The sequence below is a fragment of the Amphiprion ocellaris genome, chromosome 21 (genome assembly GCF_022539595.1).
Source record: "Amphiprion ocellaris isolate individual 3 ecotype Okinawa chromosome 21, ASM2253959v1, whole genome shotgun sequence".
Classification (NCBI taxonomy): domain Eukaryota; kingdom Metazoa; phylum Chordata; class Actinopteri; family Pomacentridae; genus Amphiprion; species Amphiprion ocellaris.
In genome coordinates, this window is record NC_072786.1 from 14,023,098 (window position 1) to 14,046,640 (window position 23,543).

The following is a 23,543-nucleotide window of genomic DNA, read 5'->3' on the forward strand; positions in this document are numbered from 1 at the left end:
GCTGACTGCATTGAGGACACAGGGGTAGATGGGAGGACAGGGAGATGCTTTTGCACAGTCTCTGAAAACAGTAAGAAATAATAGATAAAAAGCAAGTGGGGATTTTTTATTTTTTTTTGGGAGATGTTTGGCTTGTGAGGTGAGCCACTTGACCCTTGAGAGTCAGCCAGAGGCAACTGCAGTGAAGCAAAGACATATAACAATGCAGTGTAGCGATATGATCAGACATGCTTCCATTGTTAGTCAGTCGATCACAGCAAATTTAAGTGTTGTGATTTGCGTTGCAGTACAAAAATAGTTCATCTGGGCCGTGTGTTAGTGTATACTTGTAAACAGGCCCTTAAGCAAACTGACTGTGAAGTCGACTGGACCGGCAACTCTGGGTACCACCGGAAAAAAAAGCGAATGCTGAAACAAGATTATGTACTTCAATCAAGCTCCGCCAAGGACACGTCACCGGGCTCAATGTCAGAACGACGCCACTCCAAGTGCTTTTGATGAGTGCCGTTGATGGACATGTGAAGTATACGGAATGGCAGCACCAGATCCTGGGTTTATGTCTCAGAAGGATTTTTTTTCCCCCTCAAAAATGAAATACAAATGATGCAGGTGCCTGACTCACTCTGACCGCAGTCCAGACTGAGGAAGAAACAGTCCCGCGTGGTGCAAAATCTGCAGAGCAGCTAAGGTGAATGGGGTCGTGAGTGGGATTCAATGAGTAGTTGAAGGAGGACAGAAGACAAGAGAATGAGCGAAGAGGATAAATATGTGAGAACAGTGAAGAGATTAAAAGGAAGACAGTGGTCTGTGAAGAGGGCTGAGTAAGACTGAAGGAAATGGGCGGGCAGTGATGAAAGGAGAAGAATCCCGTGACATGAAATATCTTTAAGAGGGGTTGTCATATCCTCTTTTGCTCTTTCTTTTCCCACTCCTTCTCTTTTCCATCTTCTGCTCACCCACTCTGAGGCCCATCGGAGTGTGTTAATCTCCTTCAAGGTTGGGTAATTATTGCAAAAAAAGCCCTTGCTCAACAGAAAGCACACTTTGGTTATTATTGAGGGCCGATTGTTGATTCATCTCCTTATAATTAGGCCATTCCATTTACTAGCATGTTTCTCTCCTCTGCCGATATACAGCGACTAGTTTTACATGAGATGCTGGAAAGCCCGAACCTGCAGAGTCGAACCGAGAGCTTCTAGAAGTGTAAATTGATTTCCCTCTCCATGACCCCACCTCTTAATTTCGGAATATTTCATTTGATTTCTCTGTTTCTGAAGCCTGATTGTCCCTGAGGCATAACCGAATATTGACAAATCAACTCCCACACCTGTTCAGTCTTACGGGAACGTGAATGAAAGCTACAGTTCTCTGCTCCCAGTCCTCTCTGAGCCAAACTGCTGCTCTCTTGTCAAATTTATTTCCCTCAGCTGCAGCGAGGGAATACTGGAATATCATACGAATAGCTGCAATGAGACATCTCATATCACAATGACAAAATGCACTGTTCTTGCAATGAGTCTAGTTTACAGAGATGCCTGGTAAGCAAGAATTAGTTTTTCTGCCCCGAGGAGAATCCAAATATACACAGGAATGCTTTACAAACCCAGGCGAGAGATTTAACAACAGGGCATGAGCATCAATGCTAAAACAACATAAAAATAAGTCTGCATAGTGTCTTGGGTCTGTCTTCTAGCTGAATCATGTTAATGTAAGCACTAAAACAATGACAACACTCACAGGGCAACACTCTTTAGAGAGATTTATGTAGCTTAGCTATAAATAAAAGTAATGAGAAACAGAATGGGCCTACAACTCGAGCCTTCTGCATGTATGGAGCACTGTTGGGTTTGCTGGGAGGACTGTTCCAAATATTGTTCCAAGAGATGCTGATACACATAATCAAAATATGCTGAGCTCTGGTAAAGGCTCTTCTTCAAACCCTTTGGAATGCTTCATTTAGAACACAATCAGTTTGTCCCACTGGTATCATTGTAGCAAAATCTCATATTCACTGAAGTCACTCGAACTAAGCAGTTTTGGTTCAGGATGCTACTGCAGCAAGCCTCAATCCCCCTTGTTGTCCCGGGTCCCTGCTGGAACACCGACGCAAAGTTTTCCTTAATGAGTGTTGTGTGTGCGCAAACACACACACGCACACCCTGAGTCCTCTTCATTACGACAACCTTGTTTTCTTGTGGAGACGCCTGACACAGCAGTACCACTGATGTCTTCCATATCTACAGCCGTAGGGACAATAAAGAGAGGGCAATGAGAAAAGAGGAGGAGAGGGAGAGAGATGGGAAGAGATGCAATCTGCCCTACCTAGCCTCAGCCGACATACAGACAAAGACCAGCCACAACTTCAAAAGAGAAAGACAAAAAAAAAAAAAAAACTGCCAAGCTCTCAGCTTTTCACGAGATGGTCTCTACGGGTTAATTAGAACACCAAGTCCCACCTCATCTGCCTTCAAGTTGCATAGTATGCATTCACACATGCATACAACCAACTGCCCTGTGCTTCGCTAACACAACACACTCTCTCCACCACACGCACACAAACAAATCAGGCTGTGGTTGAACTGTCCACCGGTGCCTGTGGCGAACTAACATCAAACATAATCACCGTCTGTCTGGTCAATTCAGGCCCCATTCTGCCGTCTTTCCTCACGGCCCTGTCCGCACTCAGGTTAGCTCAAGTCAAAACCTTGTGGTGAAAGTCAATCTGTCTGAACGCTGCAAAGGGGGTTGGAAACCGGTAGTGAAATTGTTATCGGAGGTGTCAGGAATGTGCCTCCCTGCTGCAGCTAGATTTAACATGGCAGGGTCTGTGTGCTCACATTGCCGGCAAGATGTTTTTTTCTTTTTTTTTCCTACCAGACAAAGGTTCACCTGCGCACCACTCTCCAGATATTTAGCTCTCTCTTTCAGTGTTTTGAGAAAAGGAAGACCAGGATGGAGAGTAATTGTAAGAAAAAGAGGAGCGCCAAGAGCGACCAAGACACAGAGTAGAAACACACTGACAATGAACATGATAGATTCTGGGGAGGGAAAAAGAACACAGCCCCTTCTTGGCTCCAGCAATACATCACATTTATATGGGGGAGAAGAGGCATTTGTGTCTCCTCAAGGACCCAAATCAGTAGAAGTGTGTGGAAGAGAGAGAAGGAGCGAGCAAGCGAAAGAAATAAGTTACGGAGATAGAGAGAAAGAGGACAGCGATGACAGCTGGCTGGGCACTTTGTGCATCTGCCAGGGGTGACTCGTGGAGCCATAATGAAAATGCAGGGCGAGATCAGGATCGCAGTGAGAGAGGCCTCCAATCCGTCAAAGGACTCTCAGTGAGGAAAGGAAGCTTCAATGATAAAAGTAAATATGTGTCTATTTGCAACCCGTGATGGAGCATTTTCTCAATACTCTACTCTTTAACTAGAGGAGCTCAATACGTTATTACATTTTAATCAAATTTATGTTGCCAACTCAGGATGACGGTGGTGTTATTTCCTATCATTAATAAATCATTAATGGAACAAAGAGCTTTTATATTCTACCTAGTCCTGAAGGATATTTGTTCCTGCAGGCTGCATCTTTACCTCTGCTAATAAATTCATAATGCCAACTGACGTTGAAAGTGTAAAGAAAGCTGGTTAGTCATGTAGCTTTCAAGGACTGGACCACACATGGACACTGTAAAATAGGCCCACAGGCCGACTGAGGGCGTAGATCAGTGATGTGAAAATCAGCAAAGTAAATTTGGACCTGGTGGCACAAATCAGTTTTTCAGTGAAGTGCATCAGAACCACGACACCGTGGGAATGCTGGATGATATCTTGAGCTTTAAGCACTAGGGATCAGATATTCAGCATTTTTCCACTTATCTGTATCGTTCTTTCATTTTATCTTTTTTTAAACACTAATTCTCGGTAAAATAGATCAATTTTAAAATGTGATAGTTTGGCGTATTCTATGTGTAGTCACCACTCTGTGGTCTTGAGCAATGTCCCACCCACTGCATCTGATTGGTGACATGCCAAGAGTAATAACAAATCAACACTGGTGAATAAAATGGAAGAATGTTAAAAAAAAGAAAGAAATACATTTCAACAAAGTTTTGTGTTGATTTCAATTTTACTTAAAATATATATCAGCTCCAAGCATTGTCTATCGGGTCCCTTGATTTACTAATAAATCCCCCTTGAAATCCAAAATGAATCAGTGGGTTTGAATGGCATTCTATATATTTGGGGGAGGACTGCCAAAATGACATTATTTATCAGAACAAGAAACTGTAAAAACAGAAAAATAGAATTATCAGATTTCCAACTTTCAGATAGTCGTTGAATAACTCATCTGTGATGCACAGTTCTGTCAAGAACTTTAACAAAATCTCAGCTTAAAGTCATGATATGTCATTCAAATCTCTTTAATCTACATGTCTCATTTAAAATTTTCAATGAAAATATATTGTTTGCTCTAACCATACTCTGTAAAAATAAAAATAAAACTTCTGCACGTCTAGGTGCAGCCGTGACTCTCGTAGTGACTCAACTGCAACAACAGTCATGCATCAAAATTCAGGAACTTTTTAGCTGACTTGAGATAAACTGCAAGCTGTGTTTACACAAAGTAGATCGGAGACAAATTAAAAATGTCAATAATTAAATATTCATAGCACGTAGAGACACTTTTTTTCCACTATTTGTATAATACCTGTGGGCACTTGGAAAAATGTTGTACATGTAGATTACAGAAGACTACACTTTCTGATTTATGGCATTATAACCGTGTCATTCTGCACAGAAGATTTATTGGAGCTCTTTCTACTTCTAGCCTTCTAGTGCTGTTTCCATAGAGGTGCAGGACTTGGTATTGCAGTGAAAAATGAGCCTACAATGAGTAAAAATGTGACAAGAGCAAAAAAAAATTGTGCAAAAACTGCTTGGGGTTCAGAGGGTTAAGTACATCTGAGCAATATAAAACCAAATGTCATGCTGGTTTTCCAAATCTTACCTGAACAAAATTTAGTGTTGGGTATTAACATGAGGGATGTTAAAATAAATTCTTTCACTACTTGACAGCTTCATGAGGACACTTTATGTCAGTCGGGACTCATCACTGATCGCTTTATAGGACGTACCGTAATTTCTGCTCTTGTAGCATCTAAATGAGGCCTACCTTCTCTTTCCTCTGTCGGCATGCGTCCTCTGCTGAGACCAGGGTTTTGTAGTAGGCGCTGCGCTCTGCTGTGAAGTGTACCTTGGACAGAGCATTTTCTACCAGCGCCACAGACAGATTCACACCCTCAATGTGCAGCCAGCCAATGAAGTTCCCTGCTTTGTCCATGCTCTCCACTTCAACTTCCACCTGGAACACAAGAGCAGAGGAGGGGGGGGGGAGAGAAGAGAAGAGGTTCAGTTAATGTTCTGTATCGAGATGAGGTTAGAGATTCCTTTCCAGCAATGAAGTGGAGGGGGTCCTCTGAGGGGACGCCACTGTTCTTAAATAGACGCATCAATGGAGACCTGTGAGCTTTCTATTGATTTGGTAACACACACACTCTCTCTCTCACACACACACACACACGGAGATCCTGTTTCACTCCTCTGCTGTGGATTTCCCAGTGAGTGGTCTGTGGTCAGTGTGGCAGACATTTTTATCAACATAAAAACCCAGCCGTGACCTCTTGTCTTAATGGATGTTTATGTTTACTTGAATCCTTGACGTTTTCAATTAATCACTACTGTCATCTTTCAATAACGTGTCTATTTGCATGGTAACGGCAGAAATCAGAAAGCCTGCAGAAACAGCGGAGGCTATCAGTGGCTTGAAATTACTGTCGTGTATGCACTTCAACCTTAATTAAGACTCTAAATATCTTCATCCTACTTTTTTTCATAATGTAAATCATTTTCAATTAGTGACAGCCAAGTTGCCACTCCCTTGAGTAAACAAATGAGGGCGCTGAAATAGCTAACCTGCTGACAAAGTAGGAAAGATCTCACAACACTGCCCGTGATGGACTATAACCAAATTCTGCCTATTCAGGCTAATTATCTATTCATTACGTTTTGTTTCATAAGTGATGGACGACCAGGGAAAGAAGGAAGAAAAAAAAATCAATAGATTTTTTTTTTCCTACTCCAAAGCCTAAAGTCAGCGAGAAAGTGAGAGGGCAGGTGTGCTGAAGAGATAGGAAGAAGTCAAGCGATTAAGACTTGGACTGCTTAGCCCTGCAGTCACAAGGGAAATCTGAAGGGAATTAAGTTTGTAAACTGCTCTGCCTTGTTCTCAGCTAAAGTAAAAAGCTTTTATTGCTGAATGCATAATGTGTTCTATTATTGAGCATAAAATTTACAACTTATGCATATAACAGTGACATACATACAGAGGGGTGACAAATTAAGGACAAATCAAGCATAAAGCGTATGTTAATAAGGTGTTGGGCCACCATGTACCACCAGAACGGCTTTAGTGAGCCGTGGCATTGATTCTCCGAGTCTGCTGGAGAGGTGAACACCATTATTTTAAAAGACATTACCTCCTTTTGTGTTTTGAAGATGGTGGGGGAAGAGTGCTGTCTAACATCTTGCTCATAAGTGTGCAATTTGGTTGAGACTGAGTGACTGTGAAGGCCATAACATATGATTTACATCATTTTCAAACTCATCAAACCACTCATGACCCCTCGCACCCTATGGATGGGACACTGTTATCCTAGAGGTTTCACCATAGTTGATCATTCACAACACCTCTGTGTTAATTTGCAGTGACCCTTCCATCAAAAGAGAAAATGGACCTAAATCATGCCAACAAAATGCACCCAAAAGCATAACTGAGCCACCAGATCCCTAATTGTAGGGGTCATAGTTCAGGCTTTTTCTTCAATCTGTCCCTCATCTGTATGTTGATAGTTTCTGGATCCAGTTACACCTTGGATAAAGGCTTTTCATCAACAATCTAGCCAAAAGACACACACTGTAACACTTTTGTGTAACAACACTTGTTTCACCAGCATATCAATGAGGCAAACGCCTCACAGAAACGCCTGTTATCAGTGTTAAATGTCATGCACACAGCCAGTTGTTTTCCATTAAATAATAAAATTATTAAAATTACTATGCTTGTCTTCACCATGTAAAAATGTTTTATATAGAGACTCCATTGAAGAAAAGAGCAGCTAAGACATTGGTCTATCCTTCCAGGTCCTGACCGTGATACAGTCCAAGTTCACTCATACCTCATCCACCTCTGTATAATCTGCTTTTTCTTACTGTGTTCTCTTTTCCTCTCTGCTATCTCAAATACTAACCCCATTTTATCTCTCTTTGTCTCTAAGTGCAGAAGCAGTTACATAACTGGGCTATAAGAGCAGCACTGGTCCTCTGAGCATCCAAATGTCAAATGGGGGAGTGGGCGAGTGCTGGGAAAAAAGAAATAGAACAGAAAGGCTAAAACTAACGTAACTGTTACCAGCTACCATTAACGCAGCGAATGCAAAAATAAAAATAAAACAATGCTGACAACTAAGAGCAACAATCAGAGCTGGGAAAATTTCCAATTTGAAGGGAAAACAGAAACTGGACTAAAAGTTGTCTTCTCTGTTTGAAGAGCAATGATGTCAGGCATCGTTGTTTGAAGTCCAAACAATAAAGTCCATACACAGAAAGCTCCAAAAGCAAAACCTGTTTATTATCACTATGAAGAAAACAAAAATGGGGAGATACAAAGGGAACTCTGGTGGCCTTTATAGAATGCGTGGAAGCCTCTTGGCTCCTCATTTTTAGTCTGATCAGTCCTTTACTTAGCAGGAGATTTCTGACAAATATTCATTAGATTAATAATACCACGGTCTGTGCCACAAAGTCAAAGACGGGGGGAAAAAGACATAGCAGTAAAAGATAGAATGTAATATTTCCACAGGGGAAAGTTATATATTTTAATGTTTTATTGCTGGCTTGTTTTCGTGTTTTATCTTACAACAGAAGAAGTCACATCAACCATGCTGTAATAAGAGACAATGGAGAAAGATGCGTTGTGGGGAGGAAGCTGTTAAAAAATCATGGGCTGTGCAGGGACATGGTCTTCCACCCTTTCAATCATAATAGACAAAATTAGAGTCTATTACTTCCCAGACCACTTATGTGGGAAACTTCATTTACCACATACTGCTAACCTTATGGGAAGAAAAACTAGCCGGCTACTGACAACAGCAAGCTGATGACGACAAGATGACTAAATATCTCTCATCAAGGCCTGGAGGGGTGGCATTACTGCAAACAGCATTAATTATGACAAAAACGGATGCCGAGGAATAACAGTACAATACCAGAATAGTTGCAAAATTATAGGGCCTGATTGATTAGTGGCAAAGTCAACAGGCTAAACACACACATCAACCTGTCAAATACACACCAGAAGGATGTGTTGTGTCCTCCTGTGCAAAGTTGTAGCAACAGCCAAACTACCAGTGGACAATTCAGCTCAATCAATAAATCAATCAATAGAAAATGATGCCAGTAGTTACATGTATCTTCAAGGGCAGACAATGCGACACAAAGACTAAAGTCGAAACCTTGAAAGCATCATTAAATTAAAAAAAAAAAAAGTCTGACATTTCACGGGTAGCAAGAAGAGATGAAAGAGGCTAATAAAGAGGTCCAATGTGAAATTGAAACAGACAAATTAATTTATTGAAAGAGAGCAGAGGCCCAATTTCCCACTGGCAGAAAAACATCAGCTTGCAGAGGTTTAACATTGATGGCAGAGTAACACTGGTGTTAGCACGATATGTGGCACTTAACGCTTAAGATCTAACAAATGGACTGATCACAGCTCATTTATCTAGTGAACCATCACAACGATAATGAGAATGTGTCACTGCCTCGTCTTTATATTTTGCTTTCAGAGTGTTTTTTACTTTTATATTTAACATGCTTTTCTATATACATATTTTTACAGGAGCTAATATTTTACTGTTAAAGAACTGTGTCTGTAAGTGAGGTTACAGCTTTACTGACCATTAGAAAGGATCCAATATTTGGAGATTGGTCAACTTATTATAGGAAGTGGCCCTTTTCCAGACATTTCATGTAATAAATGATTAATGATTAAAATAATCAATAGCTTAGCCTATAATGAAAATGATCCTCATTTCATGATTATTGTAACCAATGAGGAACATAATTCCATCTTTGCGTGAGGAAACAGTGCCACCCTACAGCTGAGGAACTTCATCTGGAGTCTTAATTTCAGAGTGTTACAAATGCACCCCTAGAATTTAAGTTCCTCCTTCCTTCAAAGTAAATAGCTTTGGTCAAAATGTGAGAGGACAGGGGAGGCGGAGTGGAAACTGCTTTGAGTAGAGCCCAGATGGTTCCCAGCGGAGGCCTCCTCCGAGCCAAGATGGCTCCCGCCGGAACACAAATGGGCTCTGGTAATCTCATAAACGCTGGGATTGTGTCGACACAGTGGACGGAAAAGAGAAAAAGCAAAATACGCATACACACAAAGCTATGCACGTGTGTGTGCAGGCACATACACATGTGCAGTCATTCACAAGCACAGAAGACAAAGCCATTTGGTACCATTGAAGTGAAACCTGGCCCAAGGGCATGTTTTAAGACTGCAGCAGATTTAATTCACTTAGCTGTTTGAAAGTGAACAAAAAAATCTAGCAAGACTGCGGTAGGTGACACATCATGTCAGAGCCAAACCCTGCACTAAAAGAAAATGGAGGGAAACAGTAGAGTGGTAATTTAGAAATTGGCAAGCAATGGGATTTCCTTTTATCACCCCTTTCAAACAAAACAAATTTTAATACTTGGAGAGAAAACGCAAATGGATAAATCAGCAAAGGTTATAGTAAACAGGGTGTGTCCATTTAGGATTCTGAGCCATTTTAGAAGCCATTAGGTCCAACCTGGCACACCAGTTAGAAGTCTGATTCAAGCATTGCTTTAAGCACATAATATGATGTGCTATGCATTCTCTCATCACGAAAAGAGAGCTGACGGTGTACTGTGCACAATGCAATGCGCACAGGAGATTAATCTGTCAGTCAGAGCTTTCAATCATTACTGATGGCAGCGCTGCCACAACTTAAATCTGAATTTTAGTGCATGTTCCAATTACCGAGATCACAGTTATCACCTTCGAGATTTAGGTTAGCACATGTCAAAGCACTTTTTGGTCGTAAAAGTTTAAAGGCCAAGGCTTTGATGATGGAAATTTAGCTTTTTTTCAGAGTGTACTCCCGGCTGATAGTGTGTGTAAGATAAAAGTGGGTGAAGGTCTGTGTGTACCGGCTTGTCAAAGAGGGCCCTGCAATGTGCAGATGCAAGCACTGCACACCTGGAAAGCAAACTGGCAGGTGCAGATGTTTGCGAATGTCTTCATTCATTCTCATTAAGCTGCAAGGAGATGACTGCTTTTACAACTACTGTACTCTGGGCTCGCTTGAGTCTCTGTATGTCTGTGTGTATGGGAAAGAAATCTAGAGAAAAAAATCAATACTTCTTGAGTGGCAAGTCATGCATCGTGCCTGTCTGTACCTTTAAATTAAAGCACATGCTTTTTTCCCTCTATATCTTTGTCCTACTATCTGCTTATGTCCCTCATGACCCTGACTCAGAGAAAACAAATACGACAGGCAAATAGAAACAATGTGAAGAGCAGAAAAAAAAGAAAAACGAGTCAGTCCCACCTACAGCCCTCTGCTCATCCAGCAGAATAAGCCATCTATTAAAGTGAGCCTTGGTGAAGATTGAAGGAATGATGCGGAGGTGTGGAGAGTGTGTATACGTCTCTGTATGTGTGCCCTCCTTTTGTGCACAGGAGCAAAAAGATCAAGCCTCCTCTAAGCAATGAGGGATCCTAAGCTCCATATTGAGGTGCAAAGTGGGGAGAAGGGGGAGAAAAAGGGGAGAGCAATCAGATAATCTCTATACCTTAATTCATATTCCTCACCTTCCCTGTTCACTTAAAAAAATCAATGGCTCTGAACACTTAATTCAGAGTCATGAATGTCACATGAAAAGGACAGTTTGTCCTTTTCAATGGGCACATGTGGATTTAAGTAGAGAAGGTGAGCATTGACGGGTCAGCTTCACTGCTCTAAGCCCAGTCTTGTGTGAAGACTCCATTTGCGGGTATGAACAGAACATTCTAACAAAAGTCCATCATCTCTCCACAATGCCCTGCGTTTTGCCTTATATGGATCATTTTTCTACGAGGACACAGAGAGATCCTTTATATCACACATTTGTACCCTCGAGCAAGACGTGCAACCACAACTCTGATCAGATTTCAACAAAAAATCAATATGCCGTGAAGGTGTTGTGTTTGGCGGAGATAATTAATCAGAACTAAATTGCAAACTGAATCAAACTGTCCAGGATGACAGATGAGCAGGGAGCTAAATAATGGACAAGTACCACTAGGTAATAAATACACTATAAGTGTGACAGAGTTGTTTAAAGCCATGACAGCTACGTGAACTTGCTTGGCTCCAAAGGGATCCTGTAATGTGTGTTTGTGCGTGTACAAGAGAGAGCTTGAAATTAGCGTGGATATGCTTTAGGTGTAGTAATATGTGTGAGAAGGTGTGTCTGTTTCAATGGGTGTGTAATTGTTTACACGCCAGAGAGCAGGAGTAACATCTCTGTAGTGTTGTCGTTGTTTTGCAAAATCACTGGCGGTCATTTGGTAGGAAAACACAGGCGACATGCAACAGCTACGACGTGTCGCCCTCTAAAATCATACCACAGTTCATTATCAATAGTGCATGGCCATTACTATGGCCCATAAACTGCTGTTAATGGGACACAGTAGCACAGCAAGGCGAGGAAACAGAGCCATGTGCTGAAACCCTAAAAATAACTATTAGCTACCTGATTATATTATTAGTTTCCTTTTTTTAGAGGTAGATACAATGATGCTTTACAGATAAAGTACTAGCTTTCAGAGGGCCTCTCTTCTTTATCTGAAAGTCTCACATCAGGGGTTACTGAGTATTAAACGGCTAAATCTGTTAGCATGTTACTGTGGTTGAATCAAGAGAGGAAAAGGCCAGTCGATTCTGGCAGAAATCTATAAATATAGATCAACTTTAAAAAAAAAATGCAGAGAGAGAAGAAATGAATGAATTAAACAAACCACTATTGATCCCTTAATGGCATAGATCAGGCAGGGATGTAAATAGTGTGTTAATGGGGCCTGTAATTAAAAAAAAATATCTTCACATGGAGAGAACAGCTGCAGTCGGTGTTAAAGAGAGGTGAACGGACAAACTGAACTGTGTAGGCCTCGAGACAAAACAGGAAATAAGGGTAGGGTAAAAGGGGGCGATCATCAAACGGTGAGGAAATATGTATTCTACTTCTGTTAGTATTGATATCTGCTAATATGAATGGCCTATATAATGTGTGAGCATTTACTGCTGAAAGAAAGTGAGTAATGTCAAATTTAAAACATAATAGCAGGTGAAACAGTTTGTTCCAAGCTAAACACATTCTCTCACACTGGTAAAAACTCAAGAGAATGCAGAATTTTACTCTCTGGCAAGAAGGTTGGCTTTTAGCGCCTTGTCTACACAAAATAAAACAAAAATAAATCCGCTACAGCATCAACAAGACCAAATACACAGGCTTTAGAAGGTTCCCTGACAGCCATCCTAACCCTGCAGGAGGCCTGTGATTGCGGGTTATTGACGATTTTGTTGTGCATCCTCGCAGTACAGATGAAGCTCTGGCACCAACAAATTCCAAAGTAGGTTGATTCATTAACTGTCCACCGACCACCGGGTCAGGACAAACAGTTATTTATCAGATGTTGATTGAGTTAAGCCTGGGGCAGTGGGGGAGGTAAAATATATTTAAAGACGTAGTCCACATTGTTTCCAAGGTGTCAGCCAACATGCTTACAGTATATGCATTAGGGCTGCCACAGCTAAGTTTCAATTGATTATTCTATTTTACAGATTACCTGACAAATATGATTTAATTAGTTTTTTTTGTTGTTTGTTTTATATAAACTGCATTTCATCTAATAATGTATTACAGAAATGACTGCTGGTAAACATGTAGTCTTAATGAGCAGCATTTTAGTTTCTATTTCACACTTCACGTCTGATACCAGAAACTGAAAAATCTGTAAATGAGACCAGCTCTATTTGGAATTAAACTGTAGTTAAATACACTACATGTGAGTACAGAGAAAGAAATGAGCTAACAAGTGTGAAGTGCCTAAATATCGAATAGTCCAAGTGTTTCTCTTCAGGTGTTCATGCAGCGCACTGCTGTGGTACACCACTAAAAATACAGAGTACAAACTTCTTTTATGTTCTGTTCTAATTTTAAGAACATGCATTTTTTTGAACCCTTCAGACTTTTACAAAACACAAGGTTTTGCTGCAGCTGCAATTATCTCAATCTGTAAGTACCCACTGCAGATGACCAATGATTGAAGTAAACTGAAGTTGAAAAAAACATAAATTAATAAAACCGAAACGTGTAATAATGCTAACTACTCACAGCAGTATCGTGATAATAAGGTGTAGGGAGTGAGGATTATGTCAAATGAAAGAGTGAAACTGAAAGAGCTGGTCTGCACAGGTGCAAAAGACAAGTACAACAAATCGGAGGAAATGTTAAAAGAAGAACAAAGCTTTCCATTTCCAGTGTGGTGTAAGGCCAGGATTGGCCTGACCTTGGCAGGATATTGCTGTCCAGAGTGCTCGCAGCAGAGCTCAAGTGTGTCTCAATCGACAGCAAACTAACCAGTGTTCCCGCCAGTCAATCTCCCCAAAATTGAGGAGAAGCAGGTAAGCTTGAATTGGCGGATTCTTAAGACTTTCTATGACTTCACCAGCAGTTGCTACACTTATATTATGTAGCCTGGCTGTTGGAAAGAAACCACGCTTCTATTTAGGGGAAAATCATCCCATTGAAATTAAGTTAAGCATTTCTTTGTCAAAGCTAGTGATCAATTTCAGTGCAGGTTGGTGTTGTCGGCATCGGCGCTATACCATACACCCCAGACAGGAACGTGTTTACGTGTCTGCTTGTGTGTGTCGACTCTCCCAGGGTGATCAATGTGACTCAGGGGGTCCCATGCATCACTGTCAGTGGCGGGCTGCTGTCTGTCGGTGGCAGGGTTGGGAAAAGTCAAACAGCTTCTCAAATGGCCAGGGTCATTAACGGTCAGGCAAACAAGCATGATCCCCACCATTAAACCTGCCTGATGCCCATTAATGAGTTTTTCTTTCATCAGTAGATAATTGATGTTTGCCCTGCATTGCTGTTGTGACAAAACAGGTGAATATAAGGAAGGTGATGGACAAGGTTTAGGGGGGAGAGACAGCAAAGTGGAGAAGAGCAGGCTCGATAAATTCAATATGCTTCACGTTGGGACACAAAAATGATTGTCTGATAGCCTTTTAGAATCTGATGTTATATCCTGTTTGCTCAATGTGTCCAAGGTGAACCGCTAGGACGATGTGAAAAAAAATGGCAAGAGCAGAAACTGATAAAACTTGCCAGTAGCCTCCCTTGCTCAGGGGTGAGGTGTTGACACAGGGTCCATTAGGCCATCTCCAACAAACACAGAAGATAACCTGCGACTGTCACTGCCATTGTTTGCCAGAGTGATCCCTTTGTTGATTTAAAGAGCCCATATTATGCTTTTTGTATTTTTCACATTCCTTGTTGGTACAGCTTTTTGTGCACATAAGAGGTCTGCAAACTTACTAAGCCCAAAGTCCACACCAAAGGGACTTTTTCTCTACCACAGGAAACACTGCTCCTTACCTGCCGGGAACTCCTCAGTTGGAGTCCATGCATTTTCGCTGTAACTTATTGGCATCACCTTGTAACACATTTGCACAACTGTCTAGCAGCTAACTTGGCGCTCCCTCAAATAAGGAATTAGCTTCATAGTGCATCATTATATCCTAACTAAAGCTGTTTCTATGTGGATTAGATCCCTACACGCATATCTGAAGTTCAAGTATGGAGCCAACATTTTGTCGAGCCACCTGACCAATCAGCGCAGACTGGACTTTTCATTAGGGGGGCTTCGAGAAAAACAATGTGTTTTTGGAATATGTAAGCATGAAACACATGCAAAATAAAACATAAACAAAAACAAAAATAAAATTATGCACTTGCAAATGTGCACAGTATGGCCTCCTTAAAGATTATTACATTGCAAACCAAAGTATTATAAATGTAGTGGGTGAAGTGCTGGGTCTTTTCATTTCTACTTTATTTCAGAGTTTTATAAGCCCTGTCAGTATAAACAATATCAAAACCCAGCATGCGTTTCATAAACAATGTACACTGTCCTATTGCCCTTGCCATGCTTATTAGATTTTAATGCATACAATGCAGATGACTCTACATGGCCTGTATTCAGGAGCACACAGCGTTGGATTTCTTCTTTAATGAGCCGCTCAGTGGTCTCTACAGTTGTTAGGAATCATCATCTGTCTGTCTGACCTCAGAAATTTCAAAAAATCAGTGAAAAAAAATGTATTCAAGTCAGAGTTTTTGTCAGTTCCACAGTCTAAGCCACTGGCAGCACTGAGGAAAAGTATTGGAGTTAAACATAGGGAGAGCAGTTTTTCAGATGAGGGCTCTGACAGACTTCTAAAGCCTTCACAGAAAATGAGTCAGAGCAAAGATGGAGAGAGAGAAAGCAGAGGTCAACAGTGAGTCAATCAGAGCAGAATCTGCTGTTGTCCTCTGTGAATGACCTACCGCAGACTACCACACTAAAGCAATAAATTATGGAGATCTCCTGCTGGGGGGTTTCAACTGACTGCACTCGGCATTTTAAGTGGAATGTTGTCTAAACAAATTTGTCCTTTTACTAGTGACATCAGATGTGAAACATCTGAATGAATTTGCTTGCTTTTTTTTTCTGGCAGCTGTTTTTAAGATGTAGGGAATCTATCCACTAGACTCAGCGAGTGAACTCAGCCATTATACTCAAATACTGAAGCCTGCATTTTTGTAGCACTGATCAGACACTGTGGTACCCCGATAAAAAGAATGCATGAATGAGGTCACGCTAATTCGTGTTAAAGGAAAAGGACTAGTTGGAACCTGAAGGCCCTTGTGATGCTCAGTGACCTTTGTAATCTTACTTCTGTCATTTTGCCCTCAAAGCTACTACATGTGTCACAATCAGACACCATAGGAGTCATGGTGTTGCGGTGTTTGACAAGTCCCGAAACAGTAAAATGGTCAGGAATACTGAGTGCCACAAGGCCTCTAGCAATGTAATGATGACCAACAAAATTCAACACCAGTCTGTTTCTCGCTGTTTGGCTCTACAGATCAATAGTGTTGTCAGGGTGGTTGATCCCTCTGCTAACACTCCACCTTACTACAGCCTCCCATTGGAGTCCATTACCTGGATTCCCCCCAGTCCTGTGATCTTCCATTAAATGAATGCTATTTATACATGCATCTATGGTTAAGGAGGTTTAATGGGGGAAGGGTTACGAAGGACACCTCATAAAATCAACTGTTTCAGAGAAGGTTTGAAAATAAAAAGGAAAATCTGCAAGAGTCAGCGAACCTAACCATGCCAAACCTGTAGTTAAATTAGTTTATGGATCCTTTGTTACCCAGATGAAAGAATAGCACAGTGCTCACACAGTACAAGACAGATCTCAGCAAAGCGAGCCTCCGCATTGGGCCTTAACAGCCTGGTTATTAAAATCAATAACAGCAATAACTACAATCCATCTCATTTTTAAGAGAGGGGCAACATGGCATGCCGGTCGATGAATATTGAGCTACATTTGTAATATTACTAATATCATATAATTCCCCTTAACTGGGTGATGCAATGGTGCAGGTGGGAAAACACAAATTGAACTGGGCTGCAAGGTATCGAATGGTTGTTGAAAGCATATGTCACACAGCCGGGTAAAAGATATTACTTCGGAACAATTTTTGTTTTTTGTCAACAGAATCACACGACTTAGCTACCACAGATCTGAATGGATACAAAAGGGTGGGAAACGGCAGCTGGGTGGATATTGTAATTTGATTTTTAAACATTTTTCACCTAGCCCCCAGAGGTACATTGTGTTCTGGGTTGCAGCACTCAGCATCTGAAAGCTCTAGGGTACTGGAAACCCGTGAGAGGTAAGAGTCCAAATCTTCAAATCGTTGCCTAAAGCAATGAAAGCTTGGTGGGAGCAGTCAAGGCACATTAAGCACATTTAGGGGTGGTCAAAATGATTGGAGAGGGCATTAAGCCACATTACCTCCCAAAATGACAGCCTTGCTTTACAGCGGATCCATTTACACATATACCTTGGAGTGCATAGCCAATGAAGTATGGCAATTCTTTTGCAATCAATAATGAGAACAGCAACAAAGACATGAGGGAAGCCAAAGAAACAATGACGTGTTTTTACCGCCAAGTCTGAAGGCTGGTTGAATGGAAGATCACACATTCCCTGAGAGAAAGAGATTGCCAAACCCTGCTGGCGAGTTTGTAAGGCATGTTATCTTAAATAATAAAATAAAATTAACAAAATTCCACTGTTTATCTGAGACAAATACTATATTTAAAAAAAAAAAAAAAAAACAGTCTTCAGGTTTTCAACATCGGTGTTCTATTGGCAGAATGATCCAAATCTAAGCTTAACATCATGATATTTCATTAAATGCACTTTTATTCTACCTGTCACAATTAAAACTTCACCAAAAAAATGTAACCATGTAGCGTAACCACATTTTGTAAAAAAACAAACAAAACAAAACAAAACAAAAAAAAAAACAACATACTCTAGACCCCTCAGCACAACCATGACTCAGCTGCAACAGTTATATGATAAAAATTCATGGACTTTTCAGCAGATTTGCAGGCTGTTTCAATTTCTGTAAAATAAATGAAGAAACTGAAGCTTTCTATTTTCTTTTTTAGGATTCATGGCATTTTAACTTTGTTACATGGCATAGAAAAGATTCTTGAGTTCTCTCTATTTCTAGCCATGCGTGTTACATGTGATTACTGTGGTGGGCTAGTCCTTGGGTAACCATCTCTTGTAGAAATAAAATTTAAGCCATTTTTAATTTACTATACAATGTTTTTAAATGTCTTTTAGAACAGATATTTTTTTCACAATGGTAGAGTTCATTTTTTGTGATAAAAAAAATAGCTGTCTTTCTTGAATTGCATGTTTGAAGTTTTCCCACTGAATTATACAAATAATTGGTGCCTCACTTGACTTTGTGAAAAAAAAGTCACAGGGAAACAGAAATATTCTTCATTTAAGTTTTCAACTTTTCAACAGGAGTTGTTTCCTTTTGAGAGTGTGGTTATCAATGGCTACAAGCAGCCATTTCTACAGGGGAAGGAAAAAATACTGAAAATATTGTCTATACTGTCTGGATTGATCAAAACAATGTAATTCATGAGGCAGATAAATCAACAACAACACTCAAAGAATCCTGTTAACCTTTCCCAGTCAAATGCATGAAAATGGGTGGCGAGACACATGTAAAAATAGATGACATGAATATTTACCTTTTGGCCTTATGAAACCTCCCGACAGTGATATTCACCACATGAGCAGCTGTTTCCTCACTCCACTTGCTGTGGTTTTATGAATTGATTACAGATTGGATAATGAAATTTTAAATATTTACGATTCTGTGGCTGCAATGACCCAACTATGATTTTGTGCATTGATTGCTCTATGTAGTGGAAAACAGTGATTCCTTACTGGACATAGTGTATTGAGAGATGTAGCTGATGAGAGGATTAAGGGAGTTGGACAAAACCCAGATACAGTGCTGTCAAAGACAGGAGAATAAAAAGTGCAGACTGAGAGCATCAGAAACTGGATTATTCTAAATAGATTTCTTTATTCAACAGGGAATGTTCCCAAGAGAGGGTGCAACACAGCCACTGACAGACAGGAATTGTGATATGGCTTCGTTCATTATTTACGACTGGCCTACAGTACCTACTCAGATTTCCACTTACTTCAAGAGAAATTCAATTTACAAGTAATACCTGAACAATGGAATTCAATCTATGGAGGAATAATTTTTTGTAAAAACTGATTGAAAAATTCAAAGAAGTCAAAATGAGACAAAGTAATACTGCAGATAAGAAGGAAAACAGTTCCATAGCATAGTGACAAACATTTCTACACCTGCTGGCATTGTGGCAACGTTATTAGGAACCAGTGACCTCGAGGGGAAGCGATGGCGAGTGAAAGAGAGAAGGGGCACGGGACAATCATGGCCAGGCCATCATCATTTGTCTCGACCTCCTTTTCTATCCTCTTTCACCGGTTGACATGGCAAATGGCATAGTCAGCCTGTGTCACTCAAAAAGCCATTTCTGTCCTCCCGGACCCTGCCAGTGGTGACACAATGCGAGGACGAGGGAGAGAAAAAAAGGGGGAGGAAAAGAACCGGCAGAGGCATTTTTCAGCGTGGCTTTGTGTCAATTTCTGTGTGCTCGTCAAAACCAGAGGCTGGGCCTGTTGCAAGGCTGGTTGGAGAGATGCTAGGCAGAGGTTGAAGTTGGAGTGTGAGAAAAGTGGTGGAGACGAGCTACTGAAGAGGTGCTCCATGTTGCTATAAACTAGTGGTACAGTAAAGAGTTGACATTACTGGCTGGAGGCTGCCAGGAGAGCGATAGAAGGAAGACATTTATGCTCTATCCAACTATCTAGTTATACATTTAATTCCTAAAGGGCTGATGTAAAGGAACAGATCCAGTTTTAAGTGGAAAATGATATACACACCGGTGGCATGGCAACTATGAAGGACATGGAGATCATATTATAGCCAGCAAAAAATGAATCTTTCACGCCAATGGGTAGTCAGAGATCACATAATAAATGATGTGACCCCATACAGTGGCATAGAGGGTAAAAACCTCTTGAGACAAATCACTGTATAATCATTCTTCAGTTTTGGCAATCCAATTCAACCTCGTCGCACGTTCAATCACATAAATGGCAAGTGACGATCAACAAATGAGATAGGGGATCGAGGTGGCGGGTGTGTGATTGTGTGTGTGACAGATAGGAGAGGGGGCCTGATTGAATCATGCCTATTTAGGAGCCATGCAGTCCGTCTGTTGCTGGACTGCAAACGATGATTTATTGGCAAATATGATTTGTCTTGAGTTTTTTTTTTGTGTTCTTCTGCTGTGCTTTTTAAACCAGTCTGACTGCCCACGGTAGTTTATCCAAACAGTGTGTTTCAAATAAATGAGATTACAGTCATCATTGCAAGTGTGCTTAGCTGGCACACCCACCTTTATGGAAGTGATACCACAAAACACAGCTCTATTACAATGAAAGGTTAGGTAGGCGGGTGTTATCATCTCCTGCTTGTAAATGTCCTCATCTTGGCCAAGTGCATTTAGCAATGAATATTTGGCGCATAGTAAGAGAGGCACAGATATTTGGACAATATTGCACTAGTAAGTGGGATACTGACCTTTTAAGGTGAAGGTTCTTTTTTTATTCCCCTTTTTTGGCTTTAGCTTTAACTGCATTGTAGGCCCGGAGATGCTGATGCTTTGATTACTTACAGCAAACCATTTATAACTGATCCCTCTCCTGAAGCAACCCCGTCTCCAAATATTGTGTTCTTCTACCATTACAGTGAAATCTTAGTTATGTTTTAAAGGAAATGTTTGTGACACAAATAACAAATGATTTTTTAATCGACATATCTTTGCCATTTATTGTATTGATTTACTGTCACTCCATTTCAGTCAGCCGATCACATTTTAAATGGGGCCGGATTCATCACCCTGGTAACTCAGAAAATTGAGGAGCAGCTTCAAACATGTGCAAAATGGTCAGATTTCCACCCAGTTCCATAACCTTTGGAATTTTTGTGTCTACACTCAACCAAGCTTCTCGCAGGTAGTTACTGCTGTGAAAATGTCAACCAAAATCCAAACACTGTTTGGCTAAAAAAATTGTCAAACAGTGAGTGACCACCAAAAGTAAATGACAAGTGGTAACGAAACTTTAGTTTAAAAATAATGATCCCACATTGAGCGCAGACCCCAGCCTCCAGGGTGGAAGCTGACTCTGTTGCATTGAAAGTGGGAGTCTTTTTTACTACCAAGCTGTCTTACGTTTTGGGTAGAATAAAGTTAACCTGTACGGGAACCTAATTTTTGGCTGTCTGAACATACATCTTATGATGCTAGTGGAGTATGTTCAGACAGCCTGTCTCCCAAAAATCAGGTTCTGGTACAGGTTAACATGCGATGCATTTATTCGACATTTGAAGCCAACTATGTCAACAGAAGGACAGCTATGATTCACGTCGTTAATATTAAAACAAGCCTTCCACCCACGACAACGTTTCCAACTTCACACGAGTTGGTTACCATTTTTCACTGTGACTGTGCTCACTTTATCCCTTTCTGTGTTTTTTGTCTCGCCATTTCGGGAAAAGGAAAAGAAGAAAAAAATTTCTCAGTGTCAAAAACAAGACAGGGCCTCTAACACCTCCATAATGAGGAGGCAAGGGAGTGAAATGGAGCTAACATTTGTGGAATATGATTGAGCGCAACCACGAGTCGAAAAGCTAAGGACGGGAGGAAGAAGACAGAGAAAACCCGTCAAATGACAAAAAGTGTCGAAGGCGCTACGTTTTTTTGTTGTTCCTCCGCCTCGTTCTGCCTCACAAGACTGCGGAAACACGGATGCTGCTAATCAGCACCACCTTCAAGATGACACACTCTGACGAGATAATGAGCACAGAGACGGAAGACGCAGGAGAAGCAATGAAAGAAAAAGTTTAGCGTTTATCACACAACAGGGTGGAGGTGGCTTGACCTAAAATATATATCAAGGTACAATTTAAACTGCAGACAGTAACGATCTAATTTTTTGACATGGCTTAAATTATTTTAATATGCCCCTTCCACAGCTGTTTTTCTTTGCATAAGGAGGGCGATGAGTCAGCCGTGAATCAGCCAGCGATGTCAGTATTGCATTTATTTATTTTTCCTTTTTACTGCATCTCTAGGGCTAAAGCTTGTGTCAGAGCCGCAACACTCTCTTAACCATTCCTTTCACTTGTAGACAAACCATGCAGGATTATGAAGCGTGTGCACAAAAAGGCCACAGCTCATTCACAGCTCGATACAATATAATACAAGTACAACAAGCAGGAGGCCCGAGTCATTCACGAGGTGACACGAACAAAAGGGCATTAAACACGTCCTGAAGCCAAATGATGCTACAAGACAATACTGCTGAGGATTTCTTAGAGTTTGAAGAAGGCTGTTAGAATTCTGTGCTGTATAAATCTGGGTAAACAACTGTCACTATGGTTACCCAGGATCTTGTGTATCACATCAACTGGGAAATGGGGGTTTTTATCTGATCACACTGAGTGTCCATTTGAGTACAGAATAAATTACAGGATAATGCAATCACAAAGCCGATATTGGGAAGACAGTCAAGCACTTGTACTCATGAAAGCACATGCAAATGATTGAACACAGACATGGATGTGTGAGAAATTAGCACACGCAATGTGTCGCATAAAATCTCTTTAACATACAGACACAGTAGAATGCAAACAGCATATGATCGTGTACTTGATACATTTGGCTTCAAATGCACTATTTCTCCACAGAAGTGCTTTTAACACCACCAGGTGTGCAACATGACAATTGTGCTTCCAAATGGGATGGATAACACTTGATTCAAAACAGACAGCAGCACACAGACACTTCAAATTCAATTTTAACAACACGGCCGCAGGCAAAAGCAGACACCTACCGCTCCACTGTATCACGGAGTCACAAGCTACAACAATCTGGTGGCTCAACACTCATGCAGCCCAGATTTACTGCTTGAATACCCACCTTTTAAGACATAAAAACCCTCTGCCCATAGGCTGTCGTCTCACGGTATTTCCACTGAAACGTGTAAGTGGTGAGCTCAACTGTTTTCTTCAAAAAAGTTCAAACCGGTGTGTCTCAGTGGATTCACCAATTTTCAGTCATTTATTGCTGTGTACAGCTGAGCAACAAACAAATGGACGGCAGAAAAATGATGGGCAACGAAACAAAAAACAAATGGCAGCCCTTAAAGTAGAGTGTCTAAATCGCTAAGTCAGCAAAGCAATCTCCAAGGTTAAAAAAAAAAAATGTGCGTATTAAAATGCACATGCAAGCACTCACACTACTTTGGCTACTTACAACACATTTGAGTTGATGTTTTACAGTGAATAGAGAGCAGAGCAAAACATCAAACACCTGTATCTAACCAGAGCTATGACATGGGCAGCGAACACAGCGAAAGCACTGAGGCAAAGCAGAAATTATGTCTTTCATAATAACAATCCAGTTGTTATTACCTGTGAAATGTCCTCATTTGACTGGTTAACAGTTTCATTTTCATTTTTTTTTTGGCTCAGAGGCTCCATCAATTCAAAACCAGAGTGCTGTTACAAAAATGGAAACTTTACTGGCTGTATACCAAAAGTATTATTTTTATCTGCGCAACACTGCAGCAATTACAATCA

At 40.8% G+C, this 23,543-nt stretch overlaps 1 protein-coding gene across 1 annotated transcript in view; it reads right to left on the reverse strand.

Moving 5' to 3' along the window:
* snd1 (staphylococcal nuclease and tudor domain containing 1) overlaps window positions 1-23,543 on the reverse strand; it is a 211,730-nt gene that overhangs the window by 75,555 nt on the left and 112,632 nt on the right. The window contains exon 17 of the mRNA XM_023263234.3: window positions 5,173-5,361. Within this exon, the coding sequence (XP_023119002.1) occupies window positions 5,173-5,361 (189 nt within the window). The remainder of the gene's footprint in view (window positions 1-5,172; window positions 5,362-23,543) is intronic.